Source organism: Symphalangus syndactylus, chromosome 24, assembly GCF_028878055.3.
Source record: "Symphalangus syndactylus isolate Jambi chromosome 24, NHGRI_mSymSyn1-v2.1_pri, whole genome shotgun sequence".
Classification (NCBI taxonomy): Eukaryota; Metazoa; Chordata; class Mammalia; order Primates; family Hylobatidae; genus Symphalangus; species Symphalangus syndactylus.
Window position 1 is genome coordinate 22,674,139 of NC_072446.2, and position 18,494 is coordinate 22,692,632.

An 18,494-nucleotide genomic window follows, 5' to 3' on the forward strand; every position below is an offset into this window, starting at 1 on the left:
GAGCTTGCAGTGAGCCGAGATTGCGCCACTGCACCCCAGCCTGGGCGACAGAGCGAGGCTCCATCTCAAAAAAAAAAAAAAAGAGACAAGTCCCCCAAAATGCCAGGGGTGATTTTGATGACAGCTAGGGCAGAGCCACTTGGGGGCCAGCTTAAAGGGATATGGTGAGAGTTGTTCCCCGACTCCAACCACTTCCAAGTATAAAGTTGGTGGGGAGATACATGGGTATGTCTGAGCATGGGGGAATAAGAACTCGAACAAACTGCTTAAAGACAAAGCCATCGTGGTTTATCCCAGCCCAATAAATGACACCTCTACTGCAAACTGTCCCCGGTGATGTCCCTCAGGCTGCTCTTGTGAACAAAGGATTCTGTGGACAAGTTTGGAAAATTCTATAACTATATCCCCCGTTAAGGATTTGACAATGCATATTTGCTGAAAAGTCTGGCAATTCGTAAATGTTACATTTTATTTAACCAGAATTTCCTAAACTCTTGTTTGACTACAAAAGCTTTATCTTTTTCATTTTTTTTTTTTTTAAGATCATAGCCCACTGCAGCCTTGAACTCCTGGGCTCAAGTAATCCTCTCAGCCTCCCAAGCAGTTGGGATTACAGGTGTGAGCCCCATGCCTTGCTTGACTATGAAGCCATTTTCATCAAACCATCATTAATATTATTTCTGAGAAATACATTTTTGGAAATCTCACATTAATACATTAAAAATGCATGTATCAAATGTTCATAATTGGTTCTCACTATTTTTGGTCTTTAAATTGTAGGTGCCAGATGTTCATTTATTAGGTGTTTGGTTTACTTTACAAAATTTCAAAGCCAGAGGAACAAACAAAAGATAAGGGAGTGAGGGATCTGGCTCTGAGGAGCTGCTGCCCTGCTGCCAGGGAAAGTCTCAACTGACTTCTAGAACAGGATGAAGAAGAAAGATCAGCTCTGGGTGGGCCTGCGCACGGCCACACAGAAGCAGAACTCACCACACAAGAAGGCCACGGTGCGGAGGGTCTGCTGCATGAGGATCTGGGTGACTGGGGAGAGGTTATGGTGCGTATAGTGGGACATCACGATGCCTGAGAACAGGATGGCCATGATGCCTAGAGAGGGAGAGAACAGAACAGAAAGCACTGCCGTGTGATCCCCAACTCAGATCTCACAATGCCTGCAAGGCCCTGGGGCCTAGAGCATTAGAGGGTTTAAGAAAAAGGAAAATAAATGAATACCTGAAGCCTCCCAGAGGCTTCAGAAAAAATACCACGGGTCCCTTCACTCTGGCAGCCTCATTATTAGCTGGGTGACCTGGAGCCACATTAAGTCCCCTGTCAGAGCTTCAGTTTCCGCTTCTGTACAGTGGGACTAATAGTACCCACTCACAGAACTGTTAAGAGGGTGAGTGAAAATAAGCCACGTAAAGTCCCCTTCACAGTACCAGAGCTAAAAACGTGTGGACCATCACTGACATCCAGGAATAGGGTTGGCAGATGTGGAACCTGTGGCTATTGAGGGCCCACTGCACTGCCCCCCCCCCTTTTTTTGGGACAGAGTTTTGCCCTTGTCACCCAGGCTGGAGTGCAATAGTGCAATCTTGGCTCACTGCAACCTCTGCCTCCCAGGTTTATGTGATCCTCCTGCCTCAGCCTCCTGAGTAGCTGGGCTACAGGAACGCACCACCACACCTGGCTAATTTTTTGTATTTTTAGTAGAGAAGAGGTTTCACCATGTTGGCCAGGCTGGTCTCGAACTCCTGACCTCGGGTGATCTGCCCACCTTGGCCTCCCAAAGTGCTGGGATTGCAGGTGTGAGCCACTGCGCCTGGCCAACTGCACCGTTTTGTATAAGGAACTTGAGCACCTACAAATTTTCTATACGTGGAGAGTCCTAGAGCTGATCCTCCACAGATGCTGAGAGATGACTGGATAAGGGGGGCAAGCAAACCACTCTGGGGGGCAGAAAGGAGCCTAAGAATCTGTGTATGGAGAATGTGTGGATTCTTTTTTTTTTTTTTTTTTTTGAGACGGAGTTTCATTCTTGTTGCCCAGGCTGGAGTGCAATAGCGTGAAATCGACTCACTGCAACCTCCCCGCTCCCGGGTTCAAGCGATTCTCCCACCTCAGCCTCCCAAGTAGCTGGAATTACAAGTGTCCACCACCACGCCCAGCTCATTTTTGTATTTTTAGTAGAGATGAGGTTTCTCCATGTTGCTCAGGCTGGTCTCGAACTCCTGACTTCAGGTGATCTACCTGCCTTAGCCTCCTAACGTGCTGGGCTTAGAGGCATGAGCCAACACGCCCGGCCTCTTTTTTTTTTTTGGAGACAGGGTTTCATGTTGTCGCCCAGGCTGGAGTGCAATGGCGTGATATCAGCTCACTGCAACTTCTGCCTCCTGGGCTCAAGCAATCCTCCCCCCTCAGCCTCCCAAGTAGCTGGGACCACAGGCACCATGCCTGGCTAATTTTTGTATTTTTGTAGAGACGGGGTTTCACTATATTGCCCAGGCTGGTCTCAAACTCCTGAGCTCAAGCAATCCAACCTGCCTCAGCCTCCCAAAGTGCTGGGATTTTAAGTGTGAGCCACTGCACCTGGCCAAATGTGTGGATTTTGATGGACTTTTAAAATATTTTTCCTTAACTTTGAATTTTCCCATAATCATGAACTACTGTTATTTAAAAAGGTAATGCATCTTTTCTTCAGAGCCCTGCACGAGGGTGTCTACAACATTCTGTGCTTACGCAGGATTTGAGCCTCGACATTTGTCCGCTGCCCTCAGCCACTCCTGAGGCACTCACAGGTCTTTTCTCAGCATCTCCCTGTGTAGGCAGCAGGAAAGGGGTCTCTATTTCATGTAAGGAAGCTGAGATTGTTTTAAAAAGTCATCAAATAAGCTGCCAAGATATACTAATTGCAAGTCAAACTTTACAAGCAAAGTTTTAATTCACTTCTGCCATTTTGTGGAATTGGCTTATCTGGCAAACTTTCCGTGTATAAAAGGGTGAAAATCGGCTGGGCACAGTGGTTCACGCCTGTAATCCCGGCACTTTGGGAGGCCGAGGCAGGTGGATCACTAAGTCAGGAGTTCAAGACCAGCCTGGTCAAGACGGTGAAACCCCGTCTCTACTAAAAATACAAAAAATTAGCCAGGCGTGGTGGCATGCGCCTGTAATCCCAGCTACTCTGGAGACTGAGGGAGAGAACTGCTTAAACCTGGAGGGGTGGAGGATGCAGTGAGCCAAGATCATGGCACTGCACTCCAGGCTGGGTGACAGTGCAAGACTCTGTCTCAAAAAAAAAACCAAACTGTAAAAAAGGGTGAAAATCACTGTATTACAGACTTGTCAACTGCTAAGTTCACTGTAACACGATACCCTACAAAATATAGGAAACCTACTTTTTTGTATTGCCCCAGCAGGTGTGGGCTGGCCGAGTGACAGCAGGAGCTGGACATTTGATCTCCTCACCCTCTTAGGAAACAGCAAATGCCTTTGCTCTTCATTTTCCCCTACGGGGAGATTCCAGCCATGCTTCCTGTAAGACACACCTGACACGGTGGGCGAAGGAAAATGGGAGGGTAGGAGACTACTTTACCTGCTTCTTTAGGGCTCTTTGGAGCTCAAGAGTGTTTTTGTTGTTGTTTTTCTTTTGAGATGGAGTTTCACTCGTCGCCCAGGCTGGAGTGCAATGGTGCCATCTCGGCTCAATGCAATCTCCGCCTCGCGGGTTCAAGTGATTCTCCTGTCTCAACCTCCCAAGTAGCTGGGATTAGAGGCGCAGTCTTGGCTCAGCCTGTCTACAAAGGCTGACAGTAGCCCTGTGGGACTGAGGATCTAACATGGACCAGTTTTCCTTCTGGTTTTCCTTACAGGAAATCTCCATCTTTAAGGATGGCAACAAATCCAAACATTTTGGATTTTTCTATATGGATAAGTAAGCCCTGTCTGGGGGCTGAGACTGGACCACAGCTGCCACCTGTGCACTTGACCCACTGTTGGCACTGGGCCGTCTGGACAATCCCAGAGGGCTTTACCCTGGGCTAGTGTGGGGTCAGGGCACCTTGAGTTCTAGGCGAAAGGAAAGAGTGGTCAGCAGCAGGCACAAAAGCCAGAGGGATGGCTCAAGTATCTGCCTCATATGCCCTCCAGAAGCAAAGGGGACTCTCCACCACCCACATCACCCTCGTCTGCAGCCAGTGGAGCAGGCTATAGAAACACAAAAGCGGGGGTTGGTGCAAACCAGGCTAATTTTTTAAAGTGAAGTAAAAGGCATGGTATTTTAAAAAATACGCTTAAGGAAGAATTTCCTTTAAGAAGACAAAATCGTTTAAGAAAGCAGGTAATACAGCAAAAGCGTTCAGCCTCCTGAAGGAAGAATGGCAGAAAAGAAGAAAGGGAGAGAGGAAATCCACTTCTGTTTATAGTTACATCCACTGTTTTAGATGTAATAAAGGAAGACAGTATGGGATTCAAGTCCAAAAGGCAGTGAAAAGGTATCATGGTACAATTTACACTACCGTGCCTTACTGTATGTAAAATATGACATACTTCTTGAGGGCTGAGTGAAATCATGAGTATGCTGTGTTAATTATTCAATAATAAACATATTTTGCCATAAAACATTCAGACTCACTGAGGTACAGAGTAAAAGAGAATCTCTATTCACACTGCCTGCTCAGAGGTAACTACTCTTAACTACTATTAACACTTCAATATGTAGACTGCCAGTTCTTCTACCATGTGATTATCAAGTTTATCTTTAAAGTAATAGGCTGGGCACGGTGACTCACACTTGTAATCCCAGGACTTTGGGAGGCCAAGGTGGGTGGATTGCTTGAGCCCAGGAGTTTGAGACCAGCCTGAGCAACAGGGTGAGACTGTCTCTACAAAAAATACAAAACTAGTTGGGTGTGGTGGCACATGCCTATAGTCCCAGCTACTCAGGAGGCTGAGGTGGAAGGATCACCTAAACCTGGGGAGGTCAAGGCTGCAGTGAGATGTGATTGTGCCACTGCACTCCAGCCTGGGCAACAGAGCATGATCCTGTCTCAAAAAATAATATTAAAATAAAATAAAACTAAAGTAACAAACAGGATCCTATCACATATATGGTGCCTATTACCAGCAGAGTGATTTTTTTTCAAGGGCTTCCAACTCTCTTGTCGTGGTGCATATACTAGAAACCCAGCTCCTTCTCAGGCCTATAGAACCTGTGAGGCAGCATCCTGGCCACACTGGTCTTCCTTCTCTTCCTGGAGCACGCCACACTCCCGCATATCTATCTTCAGACCCCTGGCTCCTGCAGTTCCTGCTGCCAAAACCCTCCTTCCCTAGAGCGTCCCTGGACTGGGTCCTCTCACCACACAGGTCTGGGCTCCAGTGCCGCCTCCAGGGGAGACCTCCCTGACTGCTTGAGCTCCCAATCCATTCTCTACCACATGCCACTCTGTCACACGGCCTTAATTTCTCTTCTTGTCATTTATTGCCAGCTGGAATTGTTGGATGGGTTTGCTTAAATTCTGGCTTTCTTCTGCAGGAAAAGGAAACTGATCTTGTGTTGTTTATAAACGTAGCCCCAACAGCAAGGATAGTTCTCAGCATAGGGTGGACATTTAATAAATATTTCTTGAATGGGCGAGAGATTGATTTTTCAACTTACTTTTAAAGAATTTAACAATATGTCAAATTCTTTCCATGGCAGTACAGACAGGTCAAGTTCATTTTTTAAGTGGCTGCACAGGATTCCGTAGTGCAAATGGACTGGAATTTGATCTTTTCCATTACTGATGAACATATAGTTCCTTCCAGTTTTTCTCTCCCAAGCAGTGCTGCAATGGAATTCCTTAGATATCTGTGCAGAAGAGCACTGCACCATACATTCTATCTTTGGCCAACTTCATGCCAATATCTTTTTTTTTTTTTTGAGACGGAGTCTTGCTCTGTCGCCAGGCTGGAGTGCAGTGGCAGGATCTCGGCTCACTGCAACCTCTGCTTCCCGGGTTCAAGCGATTCTCCTGCCTCAGCCTCCCGAGTAGCTGGGACTACCGGCACGTGCCACCACGCCCAGCTAATTTTTGTATTTTTAGTAGAGACGGGGTTTCACCATGTTAGCCAGAATGGTTTTGATCTCTTGACCTCGTGATCCGCCTGCCTTGGCCTCCTGAAGTGCTGGGATTATAGGTGAGAGCCACTACGCGTGGCCCATGCCAACATCTTAAGAAAGTGTTATGTTGGCCGGGCGCGGTGGCTCACGCCTGTAATCCCAGCACTTTGGGAGGCCAAGGCGGACAGATCACAAGGTCAGGAGTTCAAGATCAGCCTGGCCAAGATGGTGAAACCCCGTCTCTACTAAAAATACAAAAAAAAAATTAGCCGGGCGTGGTGGTGGGCGCCTGTAATCCCAGCTACTCGGAAGGCTGAGGCAGAGAACTGCTTGAACCTGGGAGGCGGAGGTTGCAGTGAGCCGAGATGGCGCCACTGCACTCCAGACTGGGCTACAGAGCAAAACTCTGTCTCAAAAAAAAAAAAATAAATAAAAAAAATAAAGTGTTATGTCATGATTAATCTTGCAAACTCATCCTTCAAGCCCAAAGTCCCCTCCTCTGTGACTCGCCTTGACAGAGTGTCATGCTCTCCCATCCCCTCCAAGCCCAGTGTTTGCTAACCGCTCTGCCTAAGTGGGGTCTATTCATCTTTGAATCTTTAGTGTCAGAGGCCAAAGTGGCCCTCAAAACTGGCTTGACTAACAATAAAATAGTTAACATGGATACAGTTGGAACGAATATTCTGAGAATAGCTAACGCTTGCTGAGTAATAATTAGGGAGACTATTTGATTTGCTGTGGATACCAGGACATTTTTTAGAATAAAAGGGGATATTATTAATTCATCATGTTGAGACAGAGGGCAAACCAGGACTTCTGGCCACCCCAGCAGTGGCACAGATGCCCCGTCAGGGCTCTCACTTGCATCGCTCCCCTCGTCCTCAGCAAAGGCGTCAGGCTGGCCCTTTTGTCTATTTTATAATGAGGAAGTAGAGCATGGGGTGGTTAAGTCTGTAATCTGAGGTTACACAGCCAATGAGAGGTGGAACTGGGATTCAAATCCAAGTCTGTCTGTTATCCAGCCCCAGTCCTTAGCAACTGTGTTTCCTACATGTGGATTTAGGTAAATAATTCCCACTTCCTAGGAAGATAATGTCCTGCTCCATGGTCTTGGGAACCACTTGAGATCAGTCCTTTGTGATAGTCAGGAAAAGGGGAGCACACAAAGGAAGGTGAAGACAGCAGAAACCACCCTTTCCATCTGTGCTTTCACAGTGCAACGTGGGGTGTCCACACACCACACAGGGCCACTCTGCCCCTCTCTGAAAACCCTGCATGACAAATACCCAAAAGGCAAAGTGCGGACAGAGCAGGTTCCCTCACCCAGAGGCAGATCTGGTGTCCCTGGCTTGCACTGCTGTGTGTGGAGCAAGGTCCCTAAGGAAATGAAACCCCTCTCAACAGGAAACTGCCACTCTGAAAAGAAGGTAAGAAAAACACTCCCTTATTTTAATCACAGATTCCAAACAGATGCATGAAACACATCTTTGCCAACAGGTACTCAATGATCTTCTTAAGGGGGCAGAGGAACAATTTAGAAAAACACATGTAAAAATAGCTAGGCTAGAGCCGAATAACTCACAGGTAATGTTTTTGTAAGTGCCAACTTTCAGTAAAGAAAGGGAACCTCATGGCAGACACCAGGATGGAATTACCCTGGTGAACTGGTTTGCGATGAAAAACAAAACCTTGAAAATGGCGAGTCCACTCTGCTTCCTCCTTGTGCTGCTCACGCAGCACCGACGTGTGACTCCAGATAGCGACTGGGTAGAAAAATTCTGTCAACTGAGTCACTAAAGACCATTGGGCCTTCTGCTTTGTGTCTGAAGAAATTACTGCTACACAGAACACTGTCCTGCTCTACATAACTAGAAAATCTGATACAAGATATGAAACAAAACTATTTTCTGACATGGGACAAAAGATAGGGTAGGACTGTGATTCCTGCTGGAAGGGAGACAAACAAGGTGGCCACTCTTTCCCTAGGCCCCCTGCTGAGCTGACTGCCTGAGGCTGAGGCTTTAGAGGGCTGTCCTGTTGAGTCGGGGACGCTGCACAGAAAGAGAGCTCTTGGACATCTACTGTAAGGTCCCCTTGAGTCTTTGACTGATACTGATCAGTAAATATGTGGGATGAAATAAGAAGCTGGGGAAAGAACCATTAAAAAGAAGTAGGCTGAACAATTCCAGAAGCTGACATGGGGCTGGGAATAGTTTGTGTTCCCACCAGCCAAAGTGGAGTGAGTTCACAGTACCTGAGACACCTTAGTTAGGGCCCTGCTACTCTGCACCAGCCCTAACAAAGTTTAAATGTAAGCCTCAAAAAGGATTAAACTGATGCCAAGAGACTTAGATACATGCCAGAAGAAAAGTCCAGAAATAACACAAAAAAACAACAAAAAAAATTTTTTTAAAAGCCCAGAACTCCGTAAAGGAATACAATAAAATCTTGTACTCAACAACATAAAGTTCACAATGACTGACATCCAATCAAAACTTAATAACAAGCAAAGAGCAAGAAAATGTGACATATAAGCACAAGAAAAATCAACAACAAAACACACCTAGAGTTGACAGAGATGATGGAATTAGCAAACAAGGACATTAAAACAGCTATTAGAAATATGTTTCATATGCTCCAGAATACAGAAGAAAACATGAACATGATGAAGAGAGAAATGGAAGAAAATAACCCAAAGGGATCTGCTGTAGATGAATTATAAAATAGGTAAATGAGAAATACGCTGAGTAGGATTAGCAGGAGATTCCACATGGCAGAAGATCAATGACTTTGAAGACACGGCAACAGGAAATAACCAAAATAAAGCACACAGGGAAAAAAAGACAGAAAAAAAAGGCAAAGCATATTGTGGGCCAATAGCATGCTACCTCTCATAACTGGAGTAAACTGAAGTCTCAAGGGGAAGAGGAAGGAGGAACAAAAAAATATTTATAAAGAAATGGGCAAAAGTTTACCAAATTTGATGAAAGCTATAAACTCATATAAACTATAAACCCAAGAAGCTCAATGAACCCAAGGTGAATATAAAAAGAACCACACCAAGGCACATCTAAATCCAGTTTCTACACACCTAGCAGGACAGCTAAACATTTTAAATTAAAGTAAGTGTGGTGGCAATATGCAGCAACTGGCACTCTCTCATACATTCTGATGGGAATGTAAAATGATACAGTCACTTTGAAAAACACTAGGCAGTTTCTAAAAAAGTAAAAACATACTTACCATATGACCTAGCAGCCTTAATCCTAGGTATTTACCCAAGATAAATGAAAACACATGCACACTGTTCTTAGCCCAAATCTGGAAAACCCCAAATGTCTTTCAAATGGTGAACAGACAAACTGTGGTGCAATAAGAATGATAAACTACTGCCACATGCAAAAACATGGATGTCTCTCAAAAACATGATAACTGAAAGAGAGGAGACACAAAAGACTATGTATCACATGATTTCATTTAAATGACATTCGGGAAAAGGAAAAACTACAATGACAGTGCAGACCAGTGGGTGTCAGGGCTCAGGACAGGCAGGTGGACTGACTGCAGAAGGGCACAGGGGAGCCACACTGGGCAATAAGAATATGCCACACCTCAACTGTGGGGGTAGTTATGACTGTCCACATTTGCAAAAATTCATGGAACTATATACTTAGAACGGGTCCATGTATTGTGTGTAAATTATACCTCAACAAAGTTAATAAAAAAGAAAATCTCTGCCATCCTGTGGCACAGATCAAAACATCCCTGCAATAGTGCCTCCTTTCCAGAACAAGGCCTCTGAAGGGCCTTCACTCAAAGGATGAGATCAGACTTCCAGGGCAGAGCCCTTCTCACCTGGCTGCCCCCTCACACAGGAACGGGGTGAGTCATGCTCCATTTTCAGGTCAACATCCTTACAACGTAACAAGCTGTGGACGCAAGCTTGACTGCCACTTGTAGGCATAAAGCCCAACTAAGCCAAGCCTGATTGGGCTGCTGATTGATTACCAGGTGACGGCTCCAAGACCATTACGCTGTGAGTGGCCACCCCTCCTCCAGCTGGTGAGCATCATCTTCTAGGGCCGCATCAGAGTCATCTCTGCTGCTGGGAGCTGTGTGCCCTCCTCCAATGGGGTGCAGGGAAAAGGCTCTGGGCCTCCACTGTCAATCTCACTGCCACCACTGCCTGTGCAGTGCAGCTTTGGGCTAATGACAACCTCTTAGTACCTACTCCACAGGGCTGGTAGCAGCATAAAAAAACTGAATACTGGTAAAGTGTGTCCAATAAACGCCCAACATTACGCCACTGCCACACTTTGCTTGTCCTTCTATGTAGCACTGAGTACATGGTTTTATGACGATCTGTTTTGGCACGAGTTGTATTAGAGGAGGGTTCTAAGCACTAGTTCTTGACTCAAAGACAACTAGTTTGAATCGTTGTTCCACCAATCCCAGCTGTGATCTTGAGTAATTTACTTAATCTCACTCAACCTCAGTTTTCTCATCAGTAAAATAGGGACCTTCACAGTACCTCCCTCCCACAGGCTACCCTCCTCTGAGGGAGCCTCATAGGACTGATGGGCTAAATGAGAGAAGGCGGGTTAAGAGAAAATGTGACCGTGACACCAATGTGACTGTTTGAGCCCCTGGATCCAGGCAGGCCTAAATCCAGATGTGTTCTAGGGAGCCAATAGATTCCCTTTATTACTTAAGCTCTTCTGAGTTGTGACTGTCTCTTGTGACTAAAAGTGACCCAACTGACAAAGCCTCTTTCACTAGGCAGGACAAGATGCCATCACCACAGCACTTTCAGGCTCTCTGTCACTTACCTGAGAGTGAGATTCCTTCTGCAAGCCCATAAGGCAGATAAGCAAAAATGATCATCATGCCAAACTCCAAGGAAGGTGTTTTCCTCAAGTCAATATGCTTCAGCACGTAAATGACAACTGTCAAGGAAGGAGAATCGAGGGACAGTTGATGGGAGATGTGGAGAAGTCACAAAACTGCTGCTTTCCAAATATATGAAGTAAACAACAGATATAGAGGATTTTGGAATGCCCCAAGGTTACAAATGAAAATCTGTCATTATGGATTTTTTCCTTTTTAGGGAGACTGTTGCTATTAAGAAAGAGAATCTGACAAAACACTAAGAAATATAAATTCCGGAGATAAATGGTGGTGGAAGATGAAAATCAACCTAAGTCAACTCATTTAAAAACACTGACTTAGAGGGCTGGGGATATGCCAGGCCATGGCACGAAGCTGGGGCTGCACACACACCAAGGACAGCTCACTTGGCCAGCTTCCTCCTGGGGCCGTATCACCCCCACTCCTCCAACAACATCAGATGAGATCACTAATGCTACCCATCTTGCTTTCCCCATCAGTTTTGAGTCAAAGACAACTAGTGTGAATCGCTGTTCAAACTGGGGTTCGAGGCCCTGTTGAAGCACAGTCTTTCCTATTCCTGGAGATTTCCAAACTCATGCCACTGTGAAAGGAGAGAGCCTTCTATATATTGAAATATCATTCACAATGCCTATACTGGAGCTCACGGTACCCATTTGCTCCACTTCATTTTGATAGATACTTTTTTTTTTTAAAGAAAAAGATAAATACAGAGGAAAATACTGAACTGGAAAAAATTTTCTTTTCCATTCTGTTTATTGATACAATATGAGAAGCTGTCAGCCAACTCAATAGAGCCTTTAGACTTCTGGACAAAGGAGTTGATGGGAAAATTCAACAGGATGGCAGAAAAACATGCCTGTAACCAGGCAAAAGAGTCTCTTCCGGCCATCTGTGAAACAAACTGCTCGTGGAGGTGGGCCAGGTGGCCATCTCCCTGAGACGTAGGCTTAGGTGCGCACCGAGTGGTCTACTGCCTGTTACTATTTTAAACATAATGAAATTTCTACAGCAATAAAGGTGTCCTTGGCCTTAACAAGCCTCTTTCCATCTCCAGCTGGAAAAGCTTATTGGTTGCTAAACAACAAAATCAATGCAAATAACTCAGTGGAACATACTTTGAAAGCCCCTTTTGCAATCCTTCTGGATAAACACTTTCAGTGGGATAAAAATTTTCTCTATTTGACATTTTATTTTTATTTATGTATTTTTTAGAGATGAGGTCTCACTATATTCCGTGGCTCAGGCTGGTCTTGAACTCCTGGGCGAAAGCAATCCTCTGCCTTAGCCTCTCAAAGTGCTGGGATTACAGGCGTGAGACACTGCACCTGGTCTATTTGACATTTTCAAAGAAAATTAATTTCATTTTCCAAATGTGAGAAGTAAGATGGCAGAAAACGAAAATCATCTGAGTGTGGTTATCATACTCTGGGAACTGAGAGGTCCCCAAAATCATATCTGATATCCAACAGTGTACATGTTTTTTAAACTTTGAAAAGTGACATCCTAAATTTCACATGTTAAATTAAAAAATCCTTGAGTTAGAGTGTTTCTCAAACAAAAACTAAGCAAAAAATCCTCCTTTAAGCAAAACCTTCATCTAAAATTGGCCCCCTTAAAAAAGAGGAGAAACTGGCTAGAGACAGAAGTCATCAAGAATAATTTTAACCCTGCATGTTCATCACATTAAAAGGATATTAAGGCAGAAATTAAGCCAGTGAGAGTGCCGAGTGCTGCAGAGCCAAAGAACATTTTGAGGAAGTAGTCAAGGGCTTGTAAAAATGTTTGCCACCCACTGACATCTGACATATTTTTTCTTGTTAAACCTTCAGCTGTGCTAGGAAATGAAAGAAAACAGAAATTAAAATGTTATATATACAAAGTTCTTAGAAATTAACTTAAAACTTATTTCTTGCTTATTCTCATTCATTCATTCATACCATCATTCATTCAGTCAGCCAAACGTTTATTGTTCACCTACTTTGTCCCAGGTACTGTTATTTTCTGGGGTTCAGAGATGACAGCAAAGTTGCTGCCCTTAAGGAGCTCCTCCCCTCAGGCTAATGAGGGAGAAAAACAAGATGAACACTAATGACAATCTGCGGGAAGGGTAGAGGGCTGCAGAAACGCAGGGTGGGTAGGTAACTAACTCAGACTGGCTGGGCTCAAGGAAAGTGCTTGAGAAAATGTGGGCTGATGCCGGGCGTGGTGGCTCACACCTGTAATCCCAGCACTTTGGGAGGCTGAGGTGAGCGGATCACTTGAGGGCAGGAGTTCGGACTAGCCTGGCTAACATGGTGAAATCCCGTCTCTACTAAAAATACAAAAACTATCCGGGTGCGGTGGCACACGCCTGTAATCCCAGATACTCGGGAGGTTGAGGCAGGAGAATCGCTTGAACCCAGGAGGCAGAGGTTGCAGTGAGCCAAGATCACACCACTACACTCCAGCATGGGCAACAGAGCAAGACTCTGTCTCAAAAAACTAAAAAATAAAAAAGGCAGGGGGCTGGGTTTAGATTTGGGATAAAGACGACTTGCCCAGGTGAAGAAATGCGGGAAGGCACCCAGTGAGGGAACAGCATCTGCAAAGGAAGAGAGCCCATGCATACGCAACCCATTGTAGGAACTTTCAAGTACTGAGATTAGTGCAGCTAAAACGCTGCGGAGCAGGTGGGGGGTGGGACAGTGGCAGGAGGCAAGGTGAGAGTAGTGGCAGGGGGACAGGGAAGAGCCCGGGAAAGGCGCTGGTATTTCAGCTTGAAGGCCTGGGGAATCAATAGGAAGGATTTCAGTACAGAAATCCTGTGATAAAACCTGAAATTGAGGCTATGGCAAGAAGTCAGATTAGAATGGAGCTACCCAAAGAAGAAATGTCTGAGGTTTCAGGCTGAGAGGGAGGATTTAGGAGACATTAAGGAGGAAGAAATGAAAGAACTTTCCTTTTACTGTAACAGAACAAAGTAAAATGTCAGATGTTATTAAATTCAATTGTTGGTTTTGTCCTCAAAGGTAAAACCATTACACCATGAACATCTAGTTATTTTCATTAAATATCCTCCTCCTGTCTCTCAAATCCATCCCCTTCTCTCCCTCCCCTACTCCCAGGGATGCCTCACTGATCTCCTTCTAGACATCCTTGTCTTCCTAAGACCAACCCCATTCTCCACTCAGTGGCCTACATGATCCCCCTTTTTTTTGTTTTTGAGACAGGGTCTCACTGTCACCCAGGCAGAAGTGCAGTGGCGTGATCTCAGCTCACTGCAACCTCTGCTTCCCAAGGCTCATGTGATCCTCCCACCTCAGCCCCAGAGTAGCTGAGACCACAAACACACATCACCACACCCAGCTAGTTTTTGTATTTTCTGTAGAGATGGGATTTCACCATGTTGCCCAGGCTGGTCTCGAACTCCTGGGCTCAACTGATTCACCTGCCTGGACATCCCAAAGTGCTAGAAATACAGGCCCTAACTGATCCTTTTCAAAGGCACACCTGATCAGGTTACCAGCCTGTTCAGAACTCACAGTTTCCTGACGGCATCAGGAAGCCCAGTCTTAGTTTGACCTGGCTCCTGCCTGCCATACCTCTCTGGCCTTACCTCCTCCTCCCCAAATCTAGACATCTGGGCCACACTGTCACTGGCACCTCCCAGGTGGTCACCATTCACCTTTCCCTGCCCCAGCTAACTCCCTTATTCATCCCTCAGAACCCAGGGTCAGTGCTACTCCCTCAGGGACACCTGCCCTGATCCCTTCACGCAGGCCTGCCCATTTAAAGGTTGTCACGGTGCCTGACTTCTCCTTCACAGAATGGGAAACTATAGTGCCTCATTCCATGAGGATGAAGCCTGTGTCCATCTTGTTCGCTGCCTTATGTCCGAGGCTTAAAGCAGAGCCTCGCACACAAAAGACAGTCAATACCTTTTTGTTGACTCAGTAAATGAAACAAAGAATAGTCAACAGTAATATTCAGCTTCATCAATCACCATGTCATGAATCGGTATCATTTTATTATTATTATTATTATTATTTTTGAGATGGAGTCTCGCTCTGTTGCTCAGGCTGGAGTGCAGTGGTGCGATCTGGGCTCACTGCAACCTCTGTCTCCAGGGTTCAAGCGATTCTCCCAGCCTCCCAAGTAGCTGGGATTACAGATGCGCACCACCGTGCCCAGCTAATTTTTTTTTTGTATTTTTAGTAGAGACGGGTTTTCACCATGTTGGCCAGGCTGGTATGGAACTCCTACCCTCAAGTGATCCACCTGCCTTGGCCTCCCAAAGTGCTGGGATTACAGATGTGAGCCACCATGCTAGGCCCCAGGATTGGTATCATTTTAAAGCAGAATAAGATGAAAAGGGTAACTTGGTCAAATAACCTCAGAACGCCTTTCGAGGAAATTCACAGCCCAAAATAACATAATAAAGGTCTGAGAAGTCTTGCAAAAAAGAAATCTAACTTTCTTCACGTGAAAACTTTGCAGACTCATCTGAACACACAATCTCCCCAATCCCCCTTCTTTCTAGCAGATCACAGGTTAACATCCCACCTTCAGGAATGTGGCAGCCAACAAGGGCTCATATTGGAAAAGTGCTTTTGAAGGCCATGATCACCCACAGTTCCCAAAAATGGATCTGCAGGCCACACACATACAGTGCCCAGCCTCAGCCCACATCACTACCATGGCAGGTACCCAGGCTAGTTTCACTGCTTTCTTTTTATACAGAGTAGCCTGAGGCCCAAAAAGAGTGAGTCACTGGGTAAGGTCACACAAAGGGTTAACAGCAGATCCAGGGCTGGGGCAATGGTTTCTGAACTCCAGGTAATGAAAGTAGAATTTGGACTCCTTCTGGCCTGGTAATTTTCTACATTTTGTTTCTTAAGGTCATGTTTCTCATACCTTAAAGAATAAAAGAGTATTGCTTCAGGGTCCATTTCACGAGCTTAAGCTGTAGCTGGAGAAAACAAAAGGTTTCCTCTACAGCAGTGACTTTAAGAATACACTATCATAGCAAAAAATCAAAGCTGAAAATGAATTCAAGTTACTGAAGAAACAGAAGACATTTGCTTTCTGGCATTCATGAAGGTAACAACATCAAAAAGGGGGTAATTTATTTACATATTCAGTTGCAAAGATAAATGTGTCAGCTCACTTTGGAGATGATCGTTTATGAATCTCTTCAAACCCAGATATGATTCTGATAACCAAGGAAAGGTGACAACAGCTCCCAGGAGCATATTTGTCTTTTGTACTAAAAAAAAAAAAAAAAGGGTGGGGGGAAGCGGGGATAAGTCTGACATGCCCCTTTTCTTTATCTTCTGTCTGAAAATGAGCCTCCCAGGCCTGGCTCACAAGACATTCCTTCCGAGAAGCCTTCCTCATATCCTTCATGGTCTGGTCATTGAGCCCCCTCGTGCTTAAGGCACCATGTTCACTTCTCTATGGGCATATTTTGCCAATCATGGACCCAGTTTGTCAAATCCACCTGGCTCTCAGCAGTGTCTGGCACACAGAGGTCCCTCACCAAATGCTGATGGCAGATGACCAGCCATGGCTGGAGAGTTCGTGAGGCTGATTCTCAAGCCAGCTTGGGTCTCAGCAGTGGCAGTGCTACTGGTGGAGGAAGAGGCTGAAACTACACATGCATGCTCCACAGATCCAACTGTGGTCTCAGCAGTAGCAGTGCTGCTGGTGGAGGAGGAGCCTGGAAACTATACATGCACGCTCCACAGATCCAACCGTGGGAACTGTTACCACAGGTGATCTTGGGTTTCTTTTCTTTGTTTTTTTTTTTTTTTTTTTTTTTTTTTTTTTTTGAGACAGAGTCTTGCTCTGTTGCTCTGGCTGGAGTGCAGTGGTGGGATCTCAGCTCACTACAACCTCCGCCTCCCACGTTCAAGTGATTCTCCTGCCTCAGCCTCCCAAATAGATGGGATTACAGGGACCTACCACCATGCCCAGCTAATTTTTGTATTTTTAGTAGATACAGGGTCTCACCATGTTGGCAAGGCTGGTCTCAAACTCCTGACCTCAGGTGATCCACCTGCCTTGGCCTTCCAAAGTGCTGGGACTACAGGCGTGAGCCACCACGCTCGGCCCCATCTTGGGTTTCCAAAGCACTTTTCCAGTAAGAACCTCTGGCTACCGACACTGACTCCATCATTTCCCATCTTAAATAGAAAAAGTCTCCTATCTTTGGCTTTTATAATAGAGAGAACTGGAAAAGCTCAGAAAAGATCCTACCTCTGAAAAATTATTTTTCTTGAAAAAAATCAGAGACAAAGCAATTGAGTTTAGCTCCCAATGCATAAAAATAACTCATGATGTCACCTCCAAGTTAGGCAAAATTCCTTGTCACAAATGTTCAATATGTGTAGCCAGGATACGAGATAAAAGTAAAAACCAGAACGCTAGGCAGCTTTCAGAGTAGATCTTAAATAAGAAAAAATAATGCCATCGGATTTTTTAAAGGTGTTGCAGCATGATGTTTGATAATATCCTAATAAAGCTACAGAAATTTCTGCCAAGAGAAACATGAAAAAGCCAATAGTAGGAAATTGGTTAAGTAGATCATAGTAAACCCAGAAAAAGGAATACTCCATAACCAGTAAAATGATGTTCCAGAAGACTGTTTTATCAATTGTGTTCAATGGAAAATAGAACACAATATTTGGGGTATAAGCCTATTTAAATAAAATGTATATATATTTACACCAAATTATCAACCATAATTATCTCTAGGTAGTAGCAATGTGTGATATTTCTCTCTTTTTTGCTTGTGTATTTCCTAAATTTTATAAGAATATATGTACTACATTTAGAATAACAAAAATACTTTTAAGTTTGGTTGTTTTTTTAAGGCCTGTTGAGCACCTCTTGCCATCAGGCAGTATTTGGTAAGCACCTCCTGCAAAGGAAGGGCAAAAACAGGGCAAATGTGGTGACAACAATAACTAGGGGCAGGGAAAGAAAAGGAAAGGATGTCACATTACCTGATGCTGGATGCTCTTCTCGTAGTATCTTTTTTGTTTGTTTGTTTTTTTGACACAGAGTCTCACTCTGATGCCTAGGCTGGAAAGCAGTGGTGTGAGTTTGGCTCACTTCAACCTCCGCCTCCCAGGTTCAAGCGATTCTCCTGCCTCAGCCTCTTGAGTAGCTGGGATTACAGGCGTGTGCCACCACGCCTGGCTAATTTTTGTATTTTTAGTAGATATGGGGTTTCACCATGTTGGCCAGGCTGGTCTTGAACTCCTGGCCTCAAGTGATCCATCCGCCTCAGCCTCCCAAAGTGATGGGCTTACAGGCGTGAGCCACCGCACCCAGCCCTGTGGTACCTTATTTAACTATTCAGTCCTCAAATCTAGTCCTAGGCTGAGGCATTTTATTCTAACATAAGAATTCTGAATATAGTCTATAAAAAAACTTCTAAGAAAATGCCAGCTACCACAGAGTGGTTATGCTTTAGCAAAGGCAGTAAGTCAGTATTCAG

At 44.9% G+C, this 18,494-nt stretch overlaps 1 protein-coding gene across 13 annotated transcripts in view; it reads right to left on the reverse strand.

Moving 5' to 3' along the window:
* The window catches only part of SLC9A8 (solute carrier family 9 member A8), a 79,262-nt gene that overhangs the window by 14,678 nt on the left and 46,090 nt on the right, over window positions 1–18,494 (reverse strand). For 10 of the 13 annotated variants that reach the window (XR_010119323.1, XR_010119324.1, XR_010119321.1 and 7 more), the window contains exons 9-11: window positions 12,707–12,845; window positions 10,930–11,035; window positions 991–1,107 (exon numbers count right to left, since the gene is read on the reverse strand). Coding sequence is in view for 8 of the 13 variants with exons in the window: in XM_055266097.2 (XP_055122072.1) it covers window positions 991–1,107; window positions 10,930–11,035; window positions 12,707–12,845 (362 nt within the window). In the remaining 5 variants the exon portion in view is untranslated. The remainder of the gene's footprint in view (window positions 1–990; window positions 1,108–10,929; window positions 11,036–12,706; window positions 12,846–18,494) is intronic. The other 3 variants (XR_010119325.1, XM_063633390.1, XM_063633389.1) reach the window with 1 other exon arrangement.